Genomic DNA, 27,058 nt, shown 5'->3' with positions numbered 1-27,058 from the left:
CAATAAAAATATATTTTAAAAAAATATGAAGTCCTCTATCTCCCCTCTCTCCAGATAACCAATATGAGTTTGTGTGTTCTTCCAGACTTTTTCTTGGCCTGCCCAACCTCACACTGACTTGAAAAAAACATCCTTGATAGAGTCGCACAACTTTATAGTTGGATATTTTCTTTTCCTTGAAAAATGCAGTAAGCATTCAGTATAGGTTAGTGTTTTTTTTTTAACTGAGGTATAATTGATACGTTAGTTTCAGATGTACAATGTAATGATTTGATATCTGTACATACTGCAAAATGATCACCACAGTATGTTTAGTTAACATGTGTCACCATACATACTTACAAAAATCTGTGCTCATTTGATATTTTTTCAACTTTTTATTAACAAACATCCAAAATATTGAAAAAATAAAATGAATACCCATATAACCACCACCTAGTTCACCAATTGTTACATTTTGCTGTATTTATTTTCTTCATCTCTAGCTAAGAGTCATTTCTGAAGAAGTTACAGACATCATGATATTTCATCTCTAAATATTTCACCATGCATTTCTTAAAATAAGGACATTTACCTATGTAACCATAATACCATTATACTTCAGAAAACTAATATTTGAATATGTCAGATTTCCCCAGTTGAACCAAAAATGTTCCATAAAACTTTAAAGAAACTGTGCCTTTCAAATTAAGAACCAGTTAAGATTCATATATTATATTTTGGTATGTCTCTTCCTTTTTTTTTTTTTTTCATGATTTTTTTTTTTTTTAAGAGACTAAGTTGGTTGCCTTGTAGAACATCCTATGTTCTGGATTTTTCTGATTGTTTCTTCCTGGCATCCTTTAGTTCCTTATCCTGTATTTTCTGTAAACTAAAAGTTATTTTAACAGGCTTGATTAGATTTAGCGTTAATATATTTATAAGATACTCTGTAGGTGAAGCTGAATACTTTTTATAAAGTACATATTGTCAGTTTGTTCACTATTAGATGCTAAATTTGATCAATTTGTAAAGATGGTGACAGGAACATCTTCCATTTGCAATTAGAAGAAATCTATGGGATATACACAAAATCATGTTATATATCTGGAAGTAATATAATGTTAATATGTCAATTATATCTCAATTTAAAAAAAAAGAGCCCTGGCTGGTGTTGCTGAGTGGTTAGAGCATCGGTCATAGGTTTGAAAACCGGAGGAAATCTTTTTTTCTGTGCATAAAACTACTCTCAGATATGAAAATAAAAATACCCATTGGCAGTGGTAGTGTTCTGCTTTGCCTGTCTTCCCCAAAGCATCCTGCTATATTCTTGATTCTTGATATTCTGTTTATTTCTGCAGTGCTGGACAGGGTGCTGAAGTCTATAGCACTACTGGTCACATGTTACTTCTCTGAGTTGTACAGAAATCAGCATTATAAATTGGCTGTACTAGTTCAAGTGATAGGAAACCACACATGAGGCTTGTGAGCCTTAGCTAGATGGTGACTTTGGTGAACCTGAATTATTTTTGTTTAAAATGTCTTTGTTATTTAAATTTCCCTTCACTAGAGGCATCAACACTAGTTTGTGAGTGTTGCAGATTTCCTTCGGCCTCGGCAATCCTTTTTTTCTTTGGAACAAAATTTTTTCCTTGAACGTCACAGGAGTTAAAATTTGAGAAGTCTAGCTAGCTTGTTTGGAAGATCTTCCTCCAATCATATTTGAATTGGCATTCTTTTAATGGAATGTGTCTATGCTTTCAGTTAACTGACTTTTTTCAGTTTTGAAAAAGCAGTGTGTTTCTTTTGTACTTAGTTCAAACCTAAAGGCAATTGTTTGGTTCAAAATGAAGCCCTTTGGCTTAAAGAATGTCAAGTTTTGTGCGCCAAAGAGCTCTGTGCGCCTAGAAGGTCAGCCATGTGCATTAGGCCACAGTAGAAGGAAAGTCAAGCTTATGGATGAACGGTCATACACCGTTTCAATTGGCAATGGAGACTACTTTTGGACAAATAAAGACACATTGTGGGATTACGTGCAGACTCTTACGGGTAAGAAATCAGCAGTTACCAAAAAATGAATGTTTTAAAAACATTTTTAAAACGGATTATACAAATAATACCCACTTCTTGCAGAAAACTTGAAAAGTGGAGAGAGATAACAAGGAAAATAAAAATCCCATTGAAGTATATCTTAATGTAAAAGAATGTAGGTAAAATGATGGTTGGTAAACATGTAAAAGGCTGTTATTGAGCTCAGTTCTTTGAAATGTCTGTAGAAAAGGGAATTTCAGAGTCTCTTGTCAGCCTTCGAGTCTAGCTTATTTATTTATTTATCTTAAAGTTGGCTTCTCTCCTTTCCTGGAAGATTTTAGGAGACTTTTACAGCTCCTAGAGGATAATGATAGCAGCAGTGGCCGCATGAGCCAATCTGCCTTTGGTGGAAGTAGATAGAAGCTTAAATTCCTCAACACCTTGGTGAGTTGTGTGTATTTCCCTCTGCCCTGTGTTTATACATCACTCTTTGACAGTTGAGCCCAGAAGTCCCATTAAAGAATGTCATCTAGTCCAGAGAGGATATATTTTAGAAGAAGTTATGGAGATAACTTGATGGCAGATCAAGAATTTTTGTTATTTGTCTTAAATTTAGTTTACTTTCTTATGATGAGGGAAGATACATTTTTAAAACAGTTTAGGTTCCCAAAATTTTTTTTAAGTATTTGTGTTCATTGTTATAATTTGACTAGTGTCCTGGTGCACGGATTTGTGCTCATTGAAAGGAAATTAATTAGAAGAAATACTTTAATGTCGCTATTCGCCTTTTCTCTACAATGGAAGTGTTAACCAAATTCACAATCGACAATGACAGATTGAAACACACGTGTGCAATTGATGCCAGCGAGAGCTTTATATGTATCGCACATGCATGAGTCAACTTAGCCTTTTGTGTGTGTGTGTGTGTGTGTGTGTGTGTGTATTTATAACCTTTCTTAATTAGACCTGCTTTCTGATTTAGCTAAACTTTTTCCAGCCTAGTGAAGCACCCCAACTTCTCTTTCAGGTAATTGTCAGCAACACAGCAGTAAATATCAACACAGAGCAGATTATTATTGTAGATCACGCGGGGGGTGGGGGGAATATTTAACTGTAGCAGTGTTTGACTATATTCTGCGCAGTGAGAAAACCTGAAGTCATTTTCAAGTTCCACCATTTCTTCTTTTCAGTCGGGTCAAGTTTCTAAACTTTCTAAATCTCCGTTGTCTTGCTAATGAAAAGAAAATAGGATTCTACTGATTCTCCTATCTGCCTACTCCAGGACTTCTGTGCGGATCAAATGAGATGAGGCATGGGAACACGCTTCATAGATACTTGGTTGAACTGTAAAATGTTTGCACCTGGCTATAAAGCAAGTCAGGTTCCTGGGTTGAAGAAACTCCAAGGAGGCTAGTCGCTAGGTAGAGGAAGCTGGGCGTTGCTACATGACGTCATTACCCGGCACCCACAGCGACCGTTTCCGGGCTGGGCTGGGCTGTGGGCTGCATTTTGCGTGATGAGGTCTTGGCTGCAATTTGGTGGGGTGTCACTCCAGGGTGGTGGCAGGGCCTGTGTCCCACTTGGGGGAAGCCAAGTGTTGGTTTGTGGGCATCAGGTCCGTGGTGCCGTATATATTTAAATGGCCAGTGCATGTCATGGCAGCTCTTGTGTTGAGCGTCTGCCCCCTGGTGGTCAGTGCGCATCATAGCTACTGGTCGGAGGGAAGGACGGACACTTAGCCTTTTACATAGATAGATAATAAATAGACATGGAGTTGAGACTTCTGCTTCACTCTAAACCAGTGATGGCGAACCTTTTGAGCTCGGCGTGTCAGCATTTTGAAAAACCCTAACTTAACTCTGGTGCCGTGTCACATATAGAAATTTTTTGATATTTGCAACCATAGTAAAACAAAGATTTATATTTTTGATATTTATTTTATATATTTAAATGCCATTTAACAAAGAAAAATCAACCAAAAAAATGAGTTCGCGTGTCACCTCTGACATGCGTGTCATAGGTTCGCCATCACTGCTCTAAACTCATACTTTGCTTTCTGGTGTCCTGAAATCCTGTGTCCCATTTTTACACATTTTGAAGTAATTGGTTCTTACTGTTCCTGTGCACCTGAAAGTTTTGTAAAATAGATGTACTGTGTAAACAGTAGTCTTGCAGTCAAGCATGTTGGCTTTCTAAAGGAAAAGCTGTTTTAACACTGTCCTTATTTTAAACTGGTAAACTTTCTCCATTAAACGATTAGTTCTTCTTCCTCCCTATTAGGACTCAATTCTTTTTTACAAATTTAATTTCTTATTGAATTTATTGGGGTGACATTGGTTAATAAAATTATACAAGTTTCAGGTATATAGTTCTTCAATACATCATTTGTGTATTGTATTGTACATTTATCACCCCAAGTAAAGTTTCCATCCATCACCATTATCCCCCTTTTACTTTCTTCTATTTCTTTATTTGTATGCTAATGATAAAATGAAATGCCAGTTTATCTGCTAACTTTAAGTAACAGAAGTATCACTTCTTTTTTATTATTATTATTGACTAGAGAAAGAGAGAGGAAGAGAAAGAGAGAAACATTGATTTGGGCACTTACTTATGCACTCATTGGTTGATTCTTGTATGTGCCCTGACCAGGGATCGAACCCATACCCTTGGCGTAGTGGGACGATGCTCTAACCAACTGAGCTACCCAGTCAGGGGAGAAAAAATCGGATTTTTAAAATAATAAATTGTGGAGCAGGAATCATTAATCTTAGAATGTATATGGACACTTAACTCATGTTAAGGAAGCTTTTTAAATGTGTTAATCTTGACTTTTGGATTTCTAAGTTTATGAAAGCATTCTTTGCCTGGAAATTACCTCTGAGTTATCAATGTAGATTTCTCATTGTTAAATGTTATTACTATGTTCCAACTGAATTATAAACTTCTTGAAGGCATTGTACATCCTATATAATAAAAACTTAATATGCAAATTGTCCGTTCGACCAGCGGGCAGGAAGGGAGGCTGCAGCCGGGAGAAGGAAGGCCCCAGCCAACAGCAGCAGGCAGCCGGGGGAAGGGAGGCCCCAGCTGGCGGTGGCCACAGGCAGTCAGGGGAAGGAAGGCCCTGGCAGCAGTGGCAGGCAGCCGAGGGGAAGGGAGGCTGTAGTCGGCAGGTGCTAGGGACCCTACCCGTGCACAAATTTCGTGCACTGGGCCTCTAGTGTATTTATAATCTCCTTGGGTCTCTAGGGCCTACTTTTGGTATATTGCTAGAGGGACAGAACTAATATCTTTAAAAGAGCACACCAGCCCTTACCGGTTGGCTCAGTGGATAGAGCATTGGCCCACGAACTAAGGGTCCCAGGTTCAATTCTAGTCAGGGGCATGTACCTTGGTTACAGGCCTGATCCCCAGTGGGGGTTGTGCAGGAGGCAGCTGATCAATGTTTTTCTCTCATTGATGTTTCTAATTCTCTATCCCTCTCCGTCTCTGTAAAAAAAATGTATATTTTTTTACAATAAAATATATTTTAAAAATAAAAGAGCACAACATTCTAAGCCCTAATGTCCTGATGGGCAGAGCTGTAATCCTATATAATAAAACATTAATATGCAAATAGACTAAACAGTGGAACAACCGGTCACTACAACGCACACTGACCACCAGGGGGCAGGCTCATGGCTGGCAAGCACAGAAGCGGTGGTGGGAGCCTCTCCTGCCTCCGCAGCAGCACTAAGGACCCCTCAGGGGATGTCCAACTGCCAGGGAGCAGGCCTAAGCTGGCAGTCAGACATCCCCCGAGGGGTCCTGGACTGCAAGAGGGTGCAGGCCAGGCTGAGGGACCCCACCCCCAGTGCATGAATGTCATGCACCAGGCCTCTAGTCCTTACATAAATAATGGTGGGCTTTCATTGAATTTGGCCGCAGCTAAAGGAAATTTTTTCTTAAGTTTGTAGAGGAGTGGCTTCTTACTCTACACTAATTAGTCATTGTAGTTGAGAGAGCTCTAACTTTGGCAACTTCATTAGGAAGAAGACTATTAAGAAGAAAACTAGGGACACATCACTGCACAACTGTTATTTCTAAAGAAGTGTAAAACTGTTTACTTGCAGATCAGGGAGCCGAGAAGCATGAAGGGACAGGTCAGTCCTCTGGGATCACTGATCAAGAGAAGGAGCTGTCCACCAATGCTTTCCAAGCTTTCACGGTAAGAAATGTTTCCCTTAATCAGCTCCATTTTTAGGATCTGTCAAATATGAATTGTTTCACATTGAATTTTTAAATTTATAATTTTTCTGTGTGTTTACTAATTAAAGAGTTAAGTTTAGAGAGTAGGTTTAGTTTTAAAATAAAAACATTTTAGAGTTTAACTATGGTAAAGAATCAGGAATGGTTTGAGCCATTCCCAAGTTTTTGTGTTTTCATAAATATATTTTAACTCTCACACTATTGTTTTTAAGTCTTTCAAATTTATACTTGTAAGTATGTGGGTCAGCCGTTTCATTTCACTAGTCTCTTCAATTTTTTTCTTGAATGTACTTTAAAATAGAACCCCAAAAGTTTGTCAAAACACTAACTATTCTGACATTTTTAAACAATATGAAAAAAAAACACCTTATATTTGATTATCAAGTTGCATACATGTAAGCAGACCTTGAGACTTTGGTATTCAGAGTATATTAACTAGAAATTAAAATGTGGAATAATCACATTACCTTTCTTGGCTAGCTTTGGCTATTATACCCTGCTAGCAATATGTACCAATATATACTAATAACTAATATATATATTACTAGAGGCCCATTGCACGAAGATTCGCGCAATAGGCCTCCCTTCCCCTGGCTGCCGGCATTAGTTTTCCTCCGGCACCCAGGACCCAGGCCTTTGGTCCGGCCACAGCGGAGAAGCCAAGCCTCAAGGCTAGGCTTCTCCACTCCGGCTGCAGCGAGGCTAGGCTTCTCCACTCCGGCTGCAGTGAGGCTTGGCTTCTCTGCTCCGGCCACAGCAAGGCTTGTCTTCTCCGCTCTGGCTGCAGCGGAGAAGCCAAGCCTCTTCAGTGGTCTTCAGTCTTCGTTCCGCGCCTGCATATACAAATTAACCCGCCATCTTTCTTGGGTTAATTTGCATAGTTGCTCTGATTGGCTGATGGGCTAGTGGAGTGACGACCAATTTACATATTTCTCTTTTATTAGTGTAGATGCTAGAGGCCCCTTGTGCATTGATGAGGTCCCTCAACCTGGCCTGCAGGTATTGGGCCAAAAACTGCTCTTTGACATCCCCTGAGGGGTCCTGGATTGCGAGAGGGTGGTTCTCAGGTGATGCACCCCGGAATCGGGCTCCCTCCTCTCTGGTTCCAGGTGCGTCACCCAAGAACCACAGCTGCCAAGTCACCGCAGCTCGGCAGCTCCTGTGTTGAGCGTTTGCCCCCTGGTGGTCATTGCACGTCATAGCTACCAGTCAGACAGTCGCTTAGGCTTTTATATATATAGATATGATTATAACATATATAGGTATAGTTTATATATATATTTATATGTATATGTGTTATAGAAATGATGCACATTTATCAGTGTTAGAGTTTGATTCTTAGGAAATGTATAGCCACCATTTCTGTTTCTTTTTTTTTCCCAATTTTACTGAGATATGATTGACATATCACAGTTTGTGTGTTTTTTTGTTTGTTTTTTTATTAATCCTCACCCGAGGATATTTTTCGATTGATTTTTAGGGAGAGTGGAAGAGAGAGGGAAAGACAGAGAGAAACTTTGATGTGAGAGAAACACATCGATTGGTTGCCTCCTGCACAAGTCCCAGCCAGGGCCCGAGCCAAGGAGGAGCTTGCAACCAAGCCTGCCCTTGACCAGAATCAAACCCAGGACCCTTTGGTCTGCAGGCCGACGCTCTATCCACTGATCCAAACCAGCTAGGGCACACGGTTTCTTAATTGACATAAACATCGTTTTATCTAACAACTTTAACTAGCATATTTGGGGGAATTATATCTTTTTAAAGAGTTTTAAAATAAAGATGAGTGGAATATATTTGGAAATGATCATATAGGTCTTAAAGCTGGTATGTAGTTTTGTGAATGTGTGTTTTCATTTTTGTTTTAGGCTGGAAATTATGATGCCTGTCTTCAACACCTTGCCTGCCTACAAGATATAAACAAAGATGATTATAAAATAATTTTAAATACAGCGGTAGCTGAGTTTTTTAAAAGTAACCAAACAACAACAGATAGTTTGAGACAAACACTTAACCAGCTGAAGAATCAGGTAATATACACAAATGAATTTAGCTATTATGCTCTCTAAATTTTAGGATAAAAATAGTTAAGGAAAATTAATGTGACTTATTGTCTGATATTCATAGCACAATTTCTAATATATCTGTAACATTCATTGGTATTAATTTTACTTGTATAAAATTATTATTCCAGGAAATGAAAGTTATGTAATATGATTTTGTTTTCTATTGGGTTTTCTTACTTGAATAAAATAGATTTATATACCAAATTTGAATGTGCTTTGGGTAGACAGAGAGTCTAGCTTGAAAATGCAAAGTGGTGTAATTTTCTTTTGGTATCAGATGGTGACATTAGGGTTCTAGTAAAGCCCTTGGGAGTCTGTTTTCACTACCATGTGTGACAAAGTGTATTTTGTTAATTACTTCAAAAAAATCTATCCTTTTTACTAAGGGAACAAAACCTGAACATCATAGGAAAATCAGAAAGTATACTTCCTAGCTATATGGCTTTGGGCAAGATAATTAAGCTTTTTGTGCTGGTTTCCTTATTTATAAGATGGAAATGGCAATATTATCTATGTTCTCGAGGTATGATGAGGATTAAATGAGGTGTTCTCTGTAAAAAGGTTCAATGTAGCAGGCCTGGCACATAGTTAAGTAGTTAGCTATTGTTTGTTCAACGTTTAAATTTTACTTTTGTTTTTACAAATGGAACCAAGTTTCTGTGTACATACTGTGTAACATGCTCATGGGAAAGGCCGTTTTGAGTTTGGCCCACTCCCCATGAGTCTACAAGGTAGAAATCCAACCCAGAAACCATGCTGGCAGTTCAGCATTAAAGATATACTAGTATCTTCACCGTGGCAAGGAGGAGAATCACCTTGCCTTGTGCTAGGTACTTAATATTAAGTCCCATCAAAAACAGTTTACTAAACAGAATTTTATTATGAATCAAATACTTTTTAGTGTGAGAGTAATCGAAATCTAGAGATCCTGTTGAAAATGTGGAAAAATTCAGAGTAAGAAACATTGGCCTGTGTTGCTGTTTATTCATGTAGATTTCTTTCACTTTTGTGCTTTATTTTCTGACTGTTGTTAGAGTATAATCCCTGTGGATTGTTTTATAGGTCCACTCAGCTGTTGAAGAAATGGATGGATTAGATGATGTTGAAAACAGCATGTTGTATTACAATCAAGCAGTCATTCTTTATCATTTGCGGCAGTATACAGAAGCCATATCAGTTGGTGAAAAACTTTATCAGTTTATAGAACCTTTTGGTATGTTATCTTTCAAGTCAGTAGTTTCCATATCTTCTCATACTTGCAAAGGTCTCTGATGTTTGTACCCAGATAACCTAAATCGGAGAATTACATGTCAGTAAGAAAGAAAAAAAGCTCTGTTCAGTTTTCTTAATGGTTAGAAAAGATAAAATTATATCACTTTCAGATGAATCCAGGTTTTCTTTTAGCACCCTCCCAACCCAATTTTTTAAGATAACTGTTAGAATTGCTGTTTCTAATATGAAAGAATTGCTGATTCGAGGGGTTTTCTTTGGTTGTGTACCTGACCCTTTCTTACCTAAGTGGTGTATTAAGGAAGGCGTGTTTTGTAATGTTAGGGGACTGCGTAGTAATTTATTTTGTCTACTGCCTAACTGAAGTAGAGTAGATAGTAGAGAACTGTGTTAGCTTTTTTTGTTATCTTAACTAGCTTACTATCACTAGCCTCAAGAGTAGGAACAAAGGGAAGGGCAAAGGGAAAAAGAGGGAGCAAATAAAGCAGCAAAGCTGGACCCAGGAAATGGTTGTTAGAGAGGGCTAATGGTTTCCACCCACAAGCACATTTCAGTTGTGATTCACATTTCTGCCTTTTTCTCCATGGTTACTTTTTTTTTAATTCAAAACAGCAATGCAGATTCCTGCTTTATAAACACCCGGTTGCTGATGTGGTCCCCTCAGGACATGTGGTGGGGTGGGGTGGCTCCCCCGTGATGCTTTGGGGAGAGTTACAGAGCCCCCGTTTGCTGACAGCTGGTTGAACAGCTGCTTACTATGGCTCCAGGGAAGCATTTTCAGGGCGCTTCTCTTCTTTCCCCCAATCCTGAGGGCGTGGTGGCTGGACAGACTGCCCCCGAGAGACCTCAGTGGTGAAGCATTGTGTAACGGGTGACCAGTCCTTTTCTTCTGAAAAGCTAGAAATCAGAATTATACTTTGAGGATGGCACAGATGTGGTTTTGGTTCCCCCCGCCCCCAAATAAAGCTGGTTTTTAGAATTTCCAGAACAGTTTCTGAAATCCTTTAATCTGCTAGGGTTGAGCAGAATCTAGCAACCAATTAGCACTCAAATGTATTTTTCTTCTTCTTTGAAAATTATTATTTTTTTAACTTCACTACTTGGATTCCTCATTTAACATATATTTATTGAGCATATACTATGGGCCAGACACTGGAACCTAAAGATTGATGCAGTGAATGAAAGAGAAAAAGTCTTTACCCTTATTAAGCTTATATTCTAATGGGAGAGAGTGCTGCACAAGAAATATATTGTGAGACAGTTAAATGCTGTGAAGAAAAGCTAAAATTGGGTACAGAATAGAGCTTGTCTGGGCATATTGTTTTTCGAGAGGAACAGCTGGAATGCCACTGTGACGAGCTGGATGGGGGAAATGGTAGGAAATGAACTCAGAAGTAGCCAGGGACAGAACAGGTAAAGTATTGTAACCTAGGTCGGGACTTATTGTTTGAGGGAAGCCCTTGGAGATGCCACCTTTGCATATTAACTGCACTGATTGTAGTTTTAAATGGAAACGGCTCTGGCTACTATGTAAGAGCAAGAAGGGAATCAGGAAGACTTGCTAGGAAGCTTTTAAGGACTTCTGAAATTTTCTGTTCTTGATTATAGCAGCCTTCTTTTCATCCTTATTTTCCCTTTTATGTTCTCTTTGAAAGGAAAGGAAATAGTGTTATGTCATGCTGGGTCACCCTTCCTTTCTTCCTTGGGTTCTTCCTTTGATGTTCTTGTCTTTATATTTCCCTCTTGGCTGTTGCAATTTTCTGATATACTCCAATCCACACCTTGGTTCTTTTGTGTCTTCAATCAGATTGTTTCTTTTTCCCATCTCTGTACCTTGAAAGGAAATACATTTACCGGAGTCAAGATCTTTTTAGAGTTAAAAGTAACTTCAAGAGATCACCTGGCCCACCCCCCTGCCTTTAGGCAGGTAAAATGTTCTCCCCATTTTACAGGTCAGCCATCTGAGGTCTAAAAATTAGTTCAGTGCTGTGTAAAGGCCACATAATTAGTAAGTAGCCAGGCAGGAATGGGAATTGAGATATCCTTCCACATAAAGTAAAATCCTCATTTCATGTGCTGGTGGTGTCCAAAGGATGTTCAGTCACTAGTCTTCCTGAAATGAGAAGTGGTGAGATACCTACTGGGATGAAATCAGGGGCCATGAGATGCCTAATATAACGGCATTGTTGGCATTGCAAGTTGTTTCCACCATGGCTCTAGGTGATGAAATTCATTTAAGTAAAGGCTTAGGCTTTGCTCTTTAGAGCTTTGGAGGGGAGGGGGGAGGTCTGAGATGTTTGCTTCACTTTGGATTGTAATTTTTCTTTTTGTTTTATTTTCCGCTCCCCACCCCCAGAAGAAAAATTTGCCCAAGCAGTGTGTTTTCTACTTGTAGACCTGTATATATTAACTTACCAAGCTGAGAAAGCTTTGCATCTTCTTGCTGTCCTAGAAAAAATGATTTCACAGGGTAACAATAACAAAAATGGAAAGAACGAGGTGAGTGTCCTAAAGTGATCAGACTGAAATTTAAATAATAATGAACATTTGTAGTTATTTATTATTTTAATAGCTTTACTGAAATATTATTTCACTGTACAGCATGATGACTAGTTAATACTACTGTATTTCATATATGAAAGTTGTTTAGAGTGTAGGTCTTAAACATGTATGTATAGGAGTTCAGTTACATAATCTTAGCATTATTCATAAACTGTAGTAAACTATTCCCATATTCAATACTTGTAATAGTTGGTGAAGTATAATTCAGTTCAACAGATGCTTCTGTGCTCTGCTTGGTACTAAGGTGACAGCAATGAAAACCTTGCAGTTCTTGATTTTCAAGGAACTCAAGTCTGTGGGAGGAAAATACTGAGCAAATCTGCTCAGGGACTGGGAGGATGGAGGTTAAGGAGTGTTTCAGAGAAGTTTGGATGTTTGACGTGGGCCTTTAAAATTGTAATAGTTTGACAAATCAGAAAAGGAAGGAAGGATGAAGCAGGATGACCATCCTGGCAGAAAAAACAGCACAAAAGGTGTGAGAAGGTGTGTTGGGGGAGTTGTAGTCATCTGAAATGGGAAGTCGTGCCTGAGAAATGTAATGGAGATCAGCAGCAGGGGATATTGGCCACTCGCATATGGGTCCTACCGTGAAGGATTTTGAATACTGTACTAGGAATTTAGGGTATGAGGTTGGCAGTGTGTATGACAGAAAGTTTTTAAGAAGGGAATTACATGATCGTGTCTGGGTTTTAGAAAGCTAACCTGAGTCTTGCCCAAGTAAGACCTATGCGTTTTAAACCTAGTCTATCATTGTGCGCCACAGCGAGCTTCTCATAGGTAGAGTTTCCTGTCACTAGTGAACCTGGATCTCTGGGACTGGGACCTAGGATTCTGAATTTTGAAACGTTCTCTAGGTGATTGAGATTCGCTCACTTGGAAATCTGTGATTTAAGTTGTGGTCAGAAATATTTCATTTTGATAAACTTTGTTCATCACCCTCTAGACTGGTAATAACACCAACAAAGACAGTTCTAACCATAAAGCTGAAAGTGGAGCTCTAATAGAAGCTGCAAAATCAAAGATACATCAGGTAATGTGACTTAAGAGAGGTTATACATCACATGTATTTACTTGTGGTTATGAATGATGAAGAATGTGATGGATCATTGAAGGCAGTAAATCATTTAAGACATGTATGTTTATTTATCTTTGAGGTATTGTAGTTTAGAAGCCATTTAATCCTTCTAAGTATACTTAAGGTGATAATGCAATATCATTTCTTTTATTTATTCAATAGAAGATTGAGAGAAAAAATGGTCTGGGAGTGTATTAGATGATGAAATCACATTCATTTAAAAATTCATTGTTAATTAGCCATGTGCAGATAAGAATTGGTAGGATTTTTGCTTGGAACTTAAGTATAAATTTTATTCTACCATGTTTTTAGTTTTTTAGAGTGTATTCCATTAATACAGTAAAAATAGATTATTTAAGATAATTTTTAACTTGCAAGTAGCTGGCATACCCATGTTGTAAACAGATTGGGTTTCATTTCCTTAACGAGAAAGCAGAACTGCTTCACTATGTGTAAATACACCATAGTTCTTACATGCTAGCATTTTTCCTCTGACAGTATAAAGTAAGAGCGTATATCCAAATGAAGTCTCTGAAAGCGTGCAAAAGGGAGATCAAGTCCGTCATGAACACAGCTGGAAATGTAAGTTTCTTCTTGACTTTTTTTTTTTTCAATTTGTGTCTCTTATGTCCTAAAACTTTCTTATTTGTACAATTTGTTATTTGTCAGTTTTAAATAATTTATCTTAGTCTGTTATGGTATATTATACTACCATATAAACCCTGATAATGAACTATGAAGTAATGATCATACTACAATTTAATGCAATATGTTTCTGACTTAAAATTATCACAAGCATTTCTCCTTGGTATGTAGCCTTCAAACCACTATTTTAAATAGCTAACCAGTGTTCTGTGAGTTGTTTATCACAATTCATATAAACATTCATTGTTATAAAACACTAGGATTTTTTTAAATTATACTGACAACATTAATTCAAGATTAACAGTCAAGTTGTAGCTCAAATCTGCCCCTTCCAAATGATCTTTGGCCTGACAATGCCTTCAGTTTGACTAGTGCTACTATTTGAGATATAATTACTCCTTTCTTCCACCCCCTTTACCCCAGCCCCCCACTGAGAAATAATTTTTAAGATGGTAGTGGGATAAAATCATGCCTGGCCACAGAGGCTTTTAGGATATTAATTAAAAGTATAAAATCATGCCTGGTTCGATTCCTGGTCAGGGCACATGCCAGGGTTGCAGGCTCAGTCCCCAGTAGGGGGCATGCAGGAGGCAGCTGATCAATTATTCTCTCTCATCACTGATGTTTCTATCTCTCCCTCCTTCTCCCTTCCTCTCTGAAATCAATAAAAAAATATTTTTTAAAAGGAGTATTAAATCATGACAAGATATGGTTTGTAGTAGGAATAGTTCAGGAAAATTGACCTTAGAAAATCCCAGGCAGGATTCATATTAGCCACTGGGTCAGTACTCAAGTGATTTTGAGAACATTTGAAGCCTAGACCTAAGAGGAGGGGAAAGGCCTATGTAGCCAGGCAGTCATTATGAATCCTTTTTTTGAGATTAAAAAATTAAAGTATGATCCTTGCCTTAAAGGATATCGTAGTCATAGGGAAAGGCAAACAGAAAAATAAATCATTGTAATGTAAGAAACAGTTGTTACCCTTGAGTCAGGGAACACTTGAGGAGAGAGCCTCGTTTTGGTGACCATGACTTAACTAATTCATTTATGCCCTTGAACACAGGCCACCACAACAGTGTGATTATGATCTCATTGAGCATCTAAAAACAAATTATAAGTAACTGATGTTTTCTTTACAGTCTGCACCCTCTCTGTTTCTTAAAAGCAATTTTGAGTACTTAAGAGGCAATTATCGAAAAGCTGTGAAGCTATTAAATAGTTCAAACATTGCTGAACATCCAGGATTCTTGAAAACAGGTAAAAGGAAATGGTGAAATTTTTGTATTTTCTTCCTGGCTCTTCTACCCTTTGTTGCCCCCCCCACCCCTCCAGTACCCATTTCTAATTCTGCTAAATTTTAATTTTTGATGTTTTTGTTGTCATGGCTTCCCCTCAGGGGCCCATTAACACCCAATCACTGAAATGATCTCTCAGACTCTACGCAGATAATATGCTTTGAGGAAATTTTGCTTAGGATTGTCGGGACAGATTTCAGAATTGATATTGGCAATCTCTAAAATGGAGTCGGGAGCAGGGCATGTTGTTGACTAATCCACAGTTACCATCACTTAATAGGAAATATTTTTATATAATAGTTGTATATTTTATATGTTGATTTTTTTATAACTATTAATTTTTAAATTGTTAATTTGCTTCCCTCATATAAACTTTATTTTTTTTGTTGCTGATAAAATATGCTTATAAGAGGAGATTTGGGAATAGAATTTTTAAAAAATTGTTCATAATACCACTACCCTGAAGCAACCTCACGTAAACATTTTAGTGTATTTCCTACTATATTTTATCTTTTTAAAATACAGTCATTGCTTAATTTTAAAATAGTTCAAAAGCCAACATTTAGTTTTTAGCATTAAGCATTGACTATCCTGATTATTAATTTTGTCAATCTAGTCAGGCATTTTATATCATTGAGGAAAAGATGGACTATCAGTAAACTGTTTTAGAATGTTTGGGAAGCCATTTAGAAAAAGGAAACTAAAGTTTGGATTGCTTCCATTACCCAAAATACAGTCCAGAGAGATGAAGGATTAAATATGAAAATAAAATCACAAAAGCAACTTGGAGGAATATATTAGTATTGTGATAGGGAGCCTTGATTAAACATTACCCAAAATCTAAGAACCATAGCACTTGGGAAAGCTTACTAAATTTGACCACATAAAGTATGAAACTTTTTATGATTAAAAATATAAACAATAAACACAGATACACTGGACCAAATCACAAGACAGATGACAAACTGGCAGTGGGGGAAATATTTGAAACAGATGTGACAGAAGGTTTCTAAACAGGTACCCAGTAGAAAAACATCTGTAACCAAATAAAAAAATGGCTAAAAAACAGGAAGGGGCAGTGTTTCAGACAAGAAATACAAATGCCCAACTAGCATGAAAAGATAGGTGCTCAGGGTAGTGGAGATTTATAGTTTAACAAGCAAAAGCAAGATTTTATATATCCTGCTTTATGTATTTTTGCTATTCTTCATTTAACATATTTTCACTGTTTCCATATATACTTACTTAATTCTTTCAGTTTCTACATAGTATTTTGTAATGTGGATGCAATACATATATATTAATTTACTAATAAATATTTTTTATTTTTTTGCAATTTTTTTTATCTGTTGCCTATAATGATTTAAAATTACATCAGAGCCCAGCTGGCCCGCTTGCAGGCTCAATCCCCAGTTGGGGGCGTGCAGGAGGCAGCCAATCAGTGATTCTCTGATCATTGATATTTCTCTCACTCTCTCCCTTCCTTTCTAAAATCAATAAAAAATATATATTTTAAAATAAATAAATAAAATTACATCAGGAAAAAAACATGAACAGGCTAATTAAATCATTATGCAGGGTTGGTTTATTGCCTTTAATAAATGACATTTTAAAAGGACAGGGAATCTGGTAATAGATTTATTTTGTATATTGTTTAAAAACAAACAAACAAACATTTACTAGGGGGGAAAAAAAGGAAAGGTAGTTTGCCCTGGCCAGGTGGCTCAGTTGGTTGGAGCATCGTCCATACACCAAAAGGTTCCTGGTCAAGGCATATACCTTGGTTGCAGGTTCAATCCCAGGTCAGGGTGCATATGGGAGGCAACTGATGAATGTTTCTCTCTCTCCCTCTTCTCTCTCTACATAGCAATAAAAACATATCCTTAGGTGAGGATTTAAAAAAAAAAAAAAAAGGAAAGGGAGCTTACAAAGTTTTCAGATGTTTCCTAAATTTCAAATGCCTTATAAACAATTCTATAGGACTGTGTGGAATTGCATATAGAATTAACTCATGTTAGATAAGCCCAATTCTTGTATGATGTACATCAACAGTAAAATTTGTCTGTGGACAAACTTATTTGTGTTTTTCTCAGGTGAATGCTTGCGATGTATGTTCTGGAATAATCTTGGTTGTATCCATTTTGCCATGAGCAAGCACAATTTGGGAATTTTCTACTTTAAAAAAGCTCTACAGGAGAATGACAATGTCTGTGCACAGCTCAGTGCAGGCAGCACTGATCCAGGTATGCCCTTTGCTGGGGGACCGTTTATATTTTACTACTTGAGGAAAGTCTGAGTTCAGAGAGCAAGCATCTGGTCAAAATGCATGCCGTGTGCATCTACAGTTATCACTGACCCTGCCCAACAAGTTTGACTGTGGGGATTTTTAGTAGATATTTGAATAACAAGGAGTTAAGAGTAATTATCAAAGACATTTTAATTCCCTTTTTTTCATAGATTTGAAAATCAGTAATCCCATATGGTAATGTTAAAAAACATAATAATTTTTGACGATTCCTTGATTGTGCCAAACTAATGTTATAACTTCTTTTCAGGGTTTCACATCTGGTACTGTTGGCAGCACCTAGCAATCTTTAAGCAATTCCTGAAATTTATTCCTTTAATATTCATATTATATAGGTTCTTGATTTGAAATGCTTAAAATCAGGCAATCGTTTAGCTTTGAATTTGAAAACTATTTAATTTATGAAAAATGTATCCAAAATCATTAATAGTCTTATTTTATTATTGATGGTGAAACTCTGAGTGAGTGAGTGAGTGAGTGAATGATAGTTATCATAGGTATAGCACATTAACTTTTATTTCCACAGTAAAATTCTGTAACACCATAACATTAACTGAATACTTCTGGTTAATAAAACGTACATGACAATAATTAACCAAACTTAAAGTAAAAAGAGTGGAATCTTTTTACAGACTCTAAAATGTGTAAGATTCAAAGGCGTGAGAGTGGATCCTCTCTCTTCTCTTTGCCTTCCTGGAGTATGTGTGGCCTGGGTTGCTTCTCACTTGTTGGCAACACAGACAACGGAAATGACTCTGGCAAATACTTGTGGGTTGGGGGCTGGAGATCGTCATTGATGAGAGCTATTAAACTTCACACTAGGGTCAGTGGTATTAAACAAAGTAGTGTTTAAGTACTTAGTGGAATGAATGTTTTCCATTAAGTAACTGCTATTTTAAATCTAATGACTGATTCCCACCTAATGTTTATCATTAGGCAAAAAATTTTCAGGACGACCCATGTGTACATTGCTGACCAACAAGAGGTATGAGTTGCTGTATAACTGTGGAATTCAGCTTCTCCACATCGGAAGACCTCTTGCTGCCTTCGAGTGCCTGATCGAAGCTGTTCAGGTCTATCACGCCAATCCCCGCCTCTGGCTGCGGCTGGCTGAATGCTGCATCGCTGCCAATAAGGGGGTGAGTGCTGCCTGGGTACCTTTTTGAACCCTCACTCTCCACCCATATCTCCTCCCTCCCCCACCCCCACCCCCACCCCCACCCCACACACACACTGTTACATGGAAAGCAAAAAATACTTGGAAATCTACCAGACCTCATCCCCTTTTTAACTCTCAGGGAATTTATAGAGTCTTCTGTTCTTTAATAGCTGGACAAAAAATTTTAGGTTCCAAAAGTCATTTGTTAACATCCTGGTTCTTGGTAAGTATGGCAACAGGTATCAGCACTCACATTACAGAGTTGAAGCCAACAAGGTCATACCTGTTGGAACAATGGTCAGCCAGCTGCTGGGCAGGGGCCATGTCATCTGTGGGTGTGAGAATGCTGTGTGCGCCAGGCGATTAGAGAAGCCTGGTGATAACCTAGTGAGTGTGGAGAGGACTGCATTACACTGCATTCCCTTCAGTGCCCGGGGCTTTACTTTTATTTATTTTTTTTTTAAAAATATCAGTATTTTTGTTGATTTCAGAGAGAAAGGGAGAAGGAGAGAGAGGTAGAAACATCCATGATGAGAGAGAATCATTGCTCGGTTGTCTTCTGCACGCTCCACACTGGGGATTGAGCCCGCAACCTGGGCACGTGCCCCATCCGGGAATCAAACCATGACCTCCTGCTTCATAGGTTGACGCTCAACCACTGAGCCACACCAGCCGGGCCGGAGGCTTTATTTTGATTCAGTAATTGGTTCAGAGATCACAATTACCAGGCTGTTTCCCTCTGACACACATCTATCCACAGTGTCTAAGAGAAATAGGCCAGTTCACGTCGGTGTCCATGCCTAGGTTATCTCCGTGAGGCACTGAGTGGAAGCCTTTGTATCTCAAGTGAGGAGTGGTCAGTGGGAGCCGGGGAAGACAGGCTGTATCAGAATTACCAGAACCACCCCCCACCCTTGCTGTGCTCTTGGGGTCTGTGGATTGGAGGGGGTGGCGTGGAATGCTGCCTGGCAGGCCTGCCATAGGTGGTAGAAGGTATATGGGCTCTCCTCCTAAACAGCACTTCCTGAAAAACATCTGCTAGTTTGTGTCATTGATTTATTCCATCTTACTTTTCCTTCTACATGACAATTTGCTTATTGGATAATTGTTAAATTAACTGACAATTCTAGGCAGAATTTATACTTTTTTAAAATAAAAGGCTCTCTAGAAATTGCTATTTTATTTAATCCATTTATGAATTTAGGCCATTCTCTTGTAGTACAGTTAATGGAAACCAGGGCATTACATCTTCCTGGGAGTAGAGACACATATTAAGGTTTAATATTTTCTTTTCAAATTACTTATTTTTAGAAATAGTATTTTTAGAATTGTCTTCATTCTGTGGATTGCAAACCCTCCCCCTTTTTTTTCTAGAAAGTTTAAAAATTTATAATTTTTAAAAAATGGTCAAGATGACTTGGTTGCCATAACTTGGTAGATACCAGAACACTCTGGTATCTATGCTACCAGATTACACTCTGGTATTAGTCTATGCTAATAATAGGAAATGAATAATTATCTCTTTGTGTTTCTCCTCCTTTTAAAAATGACCTGAAGTGGCCTAAAATGATAGTAAAAACAAGCCAGAATGTTCTCAAAATCAGAAAGCAAAATCCCAATAGGAGCAATAAGAAACTCCAAGTGAAATTGTGTAAATTTTCTTTCACTTGGTCAGGACAGGGGACGCTGAAGAAGGCAATTTGTAGTCTCAGAAAGAAATTTATTTTTTAATAAAATGAACCAACTTAATTGTTAAATTGGTGATACTAAGGAGATCATTTGGTCCTGTTTACCTGATGTATGTTGCTTCAGACCTTTTGGCACAAGCAGGACTGATGTTTAGGTGGGTAGTGTATAATATGTGAGAAAATATCTGCTAAATAGAAAGCATAAGACTCAATTGTAGGGAGAGTATTTAATCAATGTAAGATAAGGCATTTTAAAAGAACATAAAATATACCATTTACTTTTCTGAAAATGTACCATTTATTTTTCTGAGTTCTAAAACTCAAGATTGGTTAGTGCTATTACTGCAAAGACATTATAAAATAATCAATATTTTAATCATGTATGATTTTTTTTTAAATACTGGGAGTAGTTAGGGCTTAAGCCTTTATTATTATTTTTTTTTAAATATATTTTTATTGCCCGGCCAGTGGGGCTCAGTGGTTGAGCATTGACCTATGAACCAGGAGGTCACAGTTCAGTTCCCAGTCAGGACACATGCCCAGGTTGCAGGCTTGCTCCCCAGTGTGGGGCGTGCAGGAAGCAGCCAATTAATTATTCTCTCTCATCATTGATGTTTCTACCTCTCTCTCCCTCTCCCTTCATCTTGGAAATCAATAAAAATACATTTTTTTAAAAGACTGTTTTAAATATATATATATTTTAAAAGACTTAAGTATTTAAACTATGTATATTTTTACATGTGCCCATGTAAGTCTTAATATAGGTAGCTTATTAATGTTCATATGTTGTTGACAAATTAATTAATACCTTCACTTTAAGAAGGAAAAAATATCGGTCCCAGGTTCCATTCCTGTCAAGGGCACATGCTCAGGTTGCAGGCTCGATCCCCAGTAGGGGGCGTGCATGAGGCAGCCGATCAATGATTCTCTCTCATCATTTATGTTTTTATCTTTGTCTCCCTCTCCCTTCCTCTCTGAAATCAATAAAAATATATTTTTAAAGGGGGTGGGGGGTAGGGAGGCAGTGGGGGGATAAGGATACATATGTAATACCTTAATCAATAAAGAAAGAAAGAAAGGAAAAAAAGAAGGGAAAAAAATCTGTGTTTTAGGAAGTGGAACTGCCTCCCTTTTCTTCTTCACTGTGTTTCTGTGACTCTCTTTCTTTACTCTGATGTCAAAGTGTCCGTAATATGCAGCATAGTGCCTGGGGGGTAGAATGTCCTGAATAAATTGTTCTAAATACATGCTTAAGTCATACTTAAATTGCCTTTTTTCCTTAGAACTACCTCAAACCTCATATTAATGAAACATAGCATATGTCACACAGACTGTCAGCCCCATGTACTCTTCTTCAATACTGAACGTATTTCCTGTATCACCAAAAACTACACATTGATGCGTCTTAAGAACTTTCTTAGAGTAACTGGAAAGGTAGTGGGTCATTTTTCATACCCTGTTTTACAGCTCCATTAAATTAATGAGAAATTATTTATATTTTGTAGACTTCTGAACAAGAAACTAAAGGTCTTCCCAGTAAAAAAGGAATTGTACAGTCTATTGTTGGTCAAGGCTATCATCGTAAGATCGTTCTGGCCTCACAGTCCATACAGAACACCGTGTATAAGTAAGTATTTGCAAAGAGAAAGTGTATGTATTTAAATTTATTATTTCATAAGAGGAACCACCTTGTAACTAAGTTTTATGACTATTTCAAAATAGGTGCATAGTGAATGTTACCTGACATGTGACTTTGGTTTGTTACATTCCTGGGAGCTGAAATTATTGATGGCCTAAGAAGCCCTAGTCTAGTCAGTGCCATTATTCAGAATGTCCAGAAGAGGGCATCTCGATGTTTCCTTTTTGTAGTGTCATTGTTAACTTCTAGGTAATTTTCTCATAGTCCCTAAAGCGAATTCTTTGTATTAGGAGGAAAAAGTACTAATACATAAAACATCCAAAGCAATATAAATTCGTCACATGTAAAAAAAATCTTTAGTTAAATATGAACGTCTTTATCTTGTTGGGTTTTTTTTTGTTTTTTTTTAAATATATTTTATTGATTTTTTACAGAGAGGAAGGGAGAGAGATAGAGAGTTAGAAACATCGATGAGAGAGAAACATCGATCAGCTGCCTCCTGCACATCTCCCACTGGGGATGTGCCCGCAACCCAGGTACATGCCCTTGACCGGAATCGAACCTGGGACCTTTCAGTCCACAGGCCGACGCTCTATCCACTGAGCCAAACCGGTTCCGGCAAACGTCTTTATCTTGTATAAAGATTCCAATTTAGAGTTGTTAGTATTTCTAAAGTAGTAGGCTTTTTAAAAAAACAACTTCGTGCTTTTTTCCCCCCAACATAAAATTTGTTCACTACCATTTCAAAGTTTTCCCACAGTTTTAGAATAGTATCTGGCACACAATATTTTGGTATTAATTTATTTCAACTACGATGCAGATTTTTTTTAAGGACTTGATATAGCACATCACTTTCCTACAATTTCAAAATTGTTACTAATTTTCACATTTATATATTTCCTAATAAGCCTATTTAGTTTCGGTTTAGTTTGATATCAAAGCAAATAAAGTTATATAAAATCTCAACAAAATTATAAGACAAATAATGCTGCTTTTGCAAAACTTAATAAAGGCATTTTTCAAAGTTAAAAATCAACCAAAACGAGGCTCAAATGTGGAAATCTTCCTTCCCTTGTTTCCAATTCTCATTATACCTGTCTTGGCCCTCATTACAATTTTTCTTGTTGATAACTTCTCTAATCCATTAACAATAATGGGTATAATGTATATACTTGCAATGTATATACTTTTTGCACCTTGTGTTTACAATTTGAGCTTTAAGCATTCTCTTATAACTGCTTATATTAAAATTTCTACCTATCACAGGGCAAAGTTTTCATTTACAATTATATTGGTTTTATTTCTGATAATGGAAAAATGCTCTTTATTTTTATGTTATTTACGTAGCTAATTTGATTTTGTCCTTTTAAGTGATGGACAGTCTTCAGCCATTCCTGTAGCCAGTATGGAGTTTGCAGCCATTTGTCTCAGAAATGCCTTGTTGCTGTTACCTGAAGAACAGCAGGATCTGAAGCAGGAAAATGGGTCTAAAAACAGTAATCAATTAGGTGGGAACACCGAGAGCAGCGAAAGCAGTGAAACTTGCAGGTATTCTAATCCCTTTGAATCTCCTTGGCAGAATCCCTTCAGGACTTTATTAGTAAGCAAGCCTCTGTGAGCTGCAGGTGAATCCCTGAAATCTTCACCCCGAATTTCCAAAATTCTCCATTTTGAATAATAAGGAAGGAAAGTATAAATGTTTGTTTGTATTTTTTTTTTTTTTTACTTTTGATAAAATAAATACTCTGGCCACTGTGGCTTAGTTGGTTGGGCATCGTCCCATGCCCCGGAAGGTTGTAATTCCATTCCCAGGCAGCACATGCCTAGGTTGCGGTTCGATCCTGAGGGGCCTGCAGGAGGCAGGTGATGGATGTTCCCCTCTCGCATGGATGTTTCTCTTTCTCCTTATCCCTTTCTCTCTAAAAATTAATGAAATATTTTTAAATAAATAAATACTTAAATCCTAAAATTGTACCAATCTATAGAAATTGGGACAGCTTATTTAGTAATAAACAAACACCATTTTATACAGAGAGTGTTCTTTTTTACACATGGCACCTTTAAACTCAAGTCTCCTATCCCAGCATTTTTTCTTAATGATAATAGAAATATGTGTTTAATATAGAAAATCTGAAAAAAAAATTGTGGGTTTTTTTTTTTTTCTCTCTCCATGAAGGGGTTATGTTTTACCATAGTTGATAAAAGGTCATCAGAAGAATGAGAAATGTGTGAAAATTTTGAAGTGGGTTTTTTTGTATGATGGAGATAATGTTTTGAATTAGAGGTTTTTAAAGCAGTATTGTGTGCTGGGGGAAAGAAACTAATAAACAATATAGCTTTAACACATCAATGATACCAACTTATAAGCATATTTCATTGTTTTGCCTCTTTGGTACTTTCATTACAAAAAAATGCATGGAAAACAAAATTTTACATTTAATTTTTTATTTATTGCTCTTCATAATTAAGAGTCCTTCTTTATTTTAGCAGTAAAAGTCATGAAGGAGATAAATTCATTCCAGCTCCACCTTCTTCTCCATTAAGAAAACAGGAATTAGAAAACTTAAAGTGAGTATCCAAACAAAATTAGTATTGCATTTACTGAAATGAGCACATTGTTGTTGGTTTTTTTAAAAATTTTTTTTAAATATATTTTATTGATTTTTTACAGAGAGGAAGGGAGAGAGATAGAGAGTTAGAAACATCGATGAGAGAGAAACATCGATCAGCTGCCTCCTGCACATCTCCTACTGGGGATGTGCCCGCAACCCAGGTACATGCCCTTGACCGGAATCGAACCTGGGACCTTTCAGTCCGCAGCTGACGCTCTATCCACTGAGCCAAACCGGTTAGGGCGAGCACATTGTTTTTAATCTTTCTTACTCTTTTTAAGATTATGAATTACATTGATTGAATGTCAGATGTTAAGCTAACCTTTAGTCTCGTGACAAACACTATTAATCAGAATATATTGCCCTCTTTGTAAATTGTTGGATTCAGCCGAAACCGGTTTGGCTCAGTGGATAGAGCGTCGGCCTGCGGACTGAAAGGTCCCAGGTTCGATTCCGGTCAAGGGCATGTACCTGGGTTGCGGGCACATCCCCAGTAGGAGATGTGCAGGAGGCAGCTGATCGATGTTTCTCTCTCATCGATGTTTCTAACTCTCTTTCTCTCTCTCTCCCTTCCTCTCTGTGGAAAATCAATAAAATATAAAAAAAAAATTGTTGGATTCAGTTTGTTAATATTTTGTTAGGAATATTTGCTTCTATGTTCACAAGGAAGATTGGTTCATGCTTTTTTTGTAATGTCTTTGGTCAGGTTTTGGTTTCAGGGTTATGCTGAACATATAAATGAATTGGGAAGTGTTTTCTGAAAGAGTCTATGTATGATAAATATTTCTTCTCAGATGTTTGCTAGAATTCACCAGTGGAACCATCTGGCCTAGGGTTTTCTCTGTGGTGAATTTTTTAAATGAATTCAAATTCTTCAATAGAAGAGTTTTATTCACATTTTTTATTTCTGTATCAGTTTGGGTAGGTTATGTATTTGTCAATTCCAGCATATGTATATATAGTGGGGTTTTTATACTAGCAATTGCATAGTGTCCACTTCTCTATACCTTGCTTTTCCCATTTGACTTTATGTGTATCTTATTGTTTGATATTAGTACAAATCTGTTTCATTCTTTCTAATGGGTGCATAACATTGCATTATATGGTATCACAATTTATTTAGCATTCCTTTATATTTGGCTACTTATAATGTTTCAGCCTTTGCTATTATAAATAGTGCTTCAGTGAATATCATTTTACACAATATATAGGGGACTTCTTAAAGAAAAAGGTATTTGAAACCATTTTGAAACTTGATTTAATTTCTACAGATTTATTTGAATGAATACTCATTTTAGGGTTCTTAATTTTTGCATGCAACTTAAGAAGTATATTATCCCATAATGATTGAACAGCTGCAGAATGGTATAAATTAACTTTATATTCTGAAAATGGCATTAAAGAAAAGGGTATGTGCAGGGTGGCCTACTTCTCAAAGAGCTTTGTACTTCTCATGGCATCATTCTTTGCTTTCCATGTCTTACCTAGCAGGAGGATTGGTGATTTTCAGGGAAAATTAAAATTACTTCCCTATTTTTGTGGAAAGGGGTGAAGGATTTCCATAGGGAGTTTCATCGTCATAAAGTGAGGCGAAGATGGGTTCGGTTTATATTAACCTTTCTTTCTTTCTTATGGAGCAGATGGGAGAAAGGAAATGGGACAAGATGGAAGGAGCCTTAGGGTAAATTTATAAAAAGGACTGCTATGCAAGACAGTAGTCATGGTAATGTGGAGACAAATGGTGCAGGGAAAGAGTCGTGAAAGATTAGTGTCGTAATTTTTAAGGCTATAAAAGCTCACAATGCAGTTGGGTATGATCAAGAGCAGTTCTGTGGCAGGAGCCAGCTGTCGTCTATAGAGGGAAGGAGCACGTTGGTTCTGTTAGGATCATGAATTCTTAGAGATTTCATCTATTTCTGTTCTGAATTCTTATATGTGATTGGAAATGTGTGTGACTAGTGAATAGTTTAGTTTTTATGGACTATTATATTTGACCCCTTTGTGCTCTATAATACCCAAGACACCAATGCAAAACCTCATTTCCTGTTTCCAGCATAACTAATAAGCAGTAAATTATCATGACTGTTCTGATGACCACTTCTTACGGTATGGGTTCACAGCGTTTTGAGTATTTTCCATTTTTTTGGTTTTGTTTTGTTTTGTTGTTTTTCATTTGTACATAAAGGAAGATGGCTCCAAAAAGTACTCATTCTAACCAGGTTACAAGTATGCTTTCAGAAGGCATATGACACCTGAATTAGTTGAGAGATTCCATACTATAAAATCAAGGTAGGTTTCAGAAAAGTAGTTTCACAATTAAAACAGAAATTTGCCCCCAAATCAGGGAAATGTCTGCGAAATTAAATAGTTTAATTGTGAGGCTCAGATGAACTTAGAGGTACTGATATAATGGATCAAGAAAGGTGTGTGTGTACATCAGTTTCATTCAGTTAGGAAAACGCATAGTTCAGCCTTGAATTAAACAAATGCTCTGATTTTAAGTTTTTAAAATAAAAGATGATTC

The 27,058-nt window shown here is 37.2% G+C and overlaps 1 protein-coding gene across 11 annotated transcripts in view; it reads left to right on the top strand.

Annotated features, from left to right (window-relative positions):
* Positions 1–27,058, top strand: part of CNOT10 (CCR4-NOT transcription complex subunit 10) — a 48,657-nt gene that overhangs the window by 5,489 nt on the left and 16,110 nt on the right. For 4 of the 11 annotated variants that reach the window (XM_014454798.2, XM_023752941.1, XM_023752948.1 and 1 more), the window contains 12 exons: positions 6,126–6,220; positions 8,127–8,288; positions 9,387–9,537; positions 11,911–12,053; positions 13,060–13,146; positions 13,690–13,773; positions 14,976–15,093; positions 17,225–17,374; positions 18,373–18,575; positions 21,789–21,910; positions 23,294–23,470; positions 24,410–24,490. In XM_014454798.2, the coding sequence (XP_014310284.1) occupies positions 6,126–6,220; positions 8,127–8,288; positions 9,387–9,537; positions 11,911–12,053; positions 13,060–13,146; positions 13,690–13,773; positions 14,976–15,093; positions 17,225–17,374; positions 18,373–18,575; positions 21,789–21,910; positions 23,294–23,470; positions 24,410–24,490 (1,573 nt within the window). Of the gene's footprint in view, positions 1–1,800; positions 2,029–6,125; positions 6,221–8,126; positions 8,289–9,386; positions 9,538–11,910; positions 12,054–13,059; positions 13,147–13,689; positions 13,774–14,975; positions 15,094–17,224; positions 17,375–18,372; positions 18,576–21,788; positions 21,911–23,293; positions 23,471–24,409; positions 24,491–27,058 lie in introns of those variants that run through there. The other 7 variants (XM_023752946.1, XM_023752945.1, XM_023752943.1 and 4 more) reach the window with 4 other exon arrangements.

This window comes from Myotis lucifugus, unplaced genomic scaffold (assembly GCF_000147115.1).
Source record: "Myotis lucifugus unplaced genomic scaffold, Myoluc2.0 scaffold_39, whole genome shotgun sequence".
Taxonomy (NCBI): domain Eukaryota; kingdom Metazoa; phylum Chordata; class Mammalia; order Chiroptera; family Vespertilionidae; genus Myotis; species Myotis lucifugus.
Note: the sequence above shows the minus strand (reverse complement) of the source record. Positions and strands in the feature narration are given on the sequence as shown.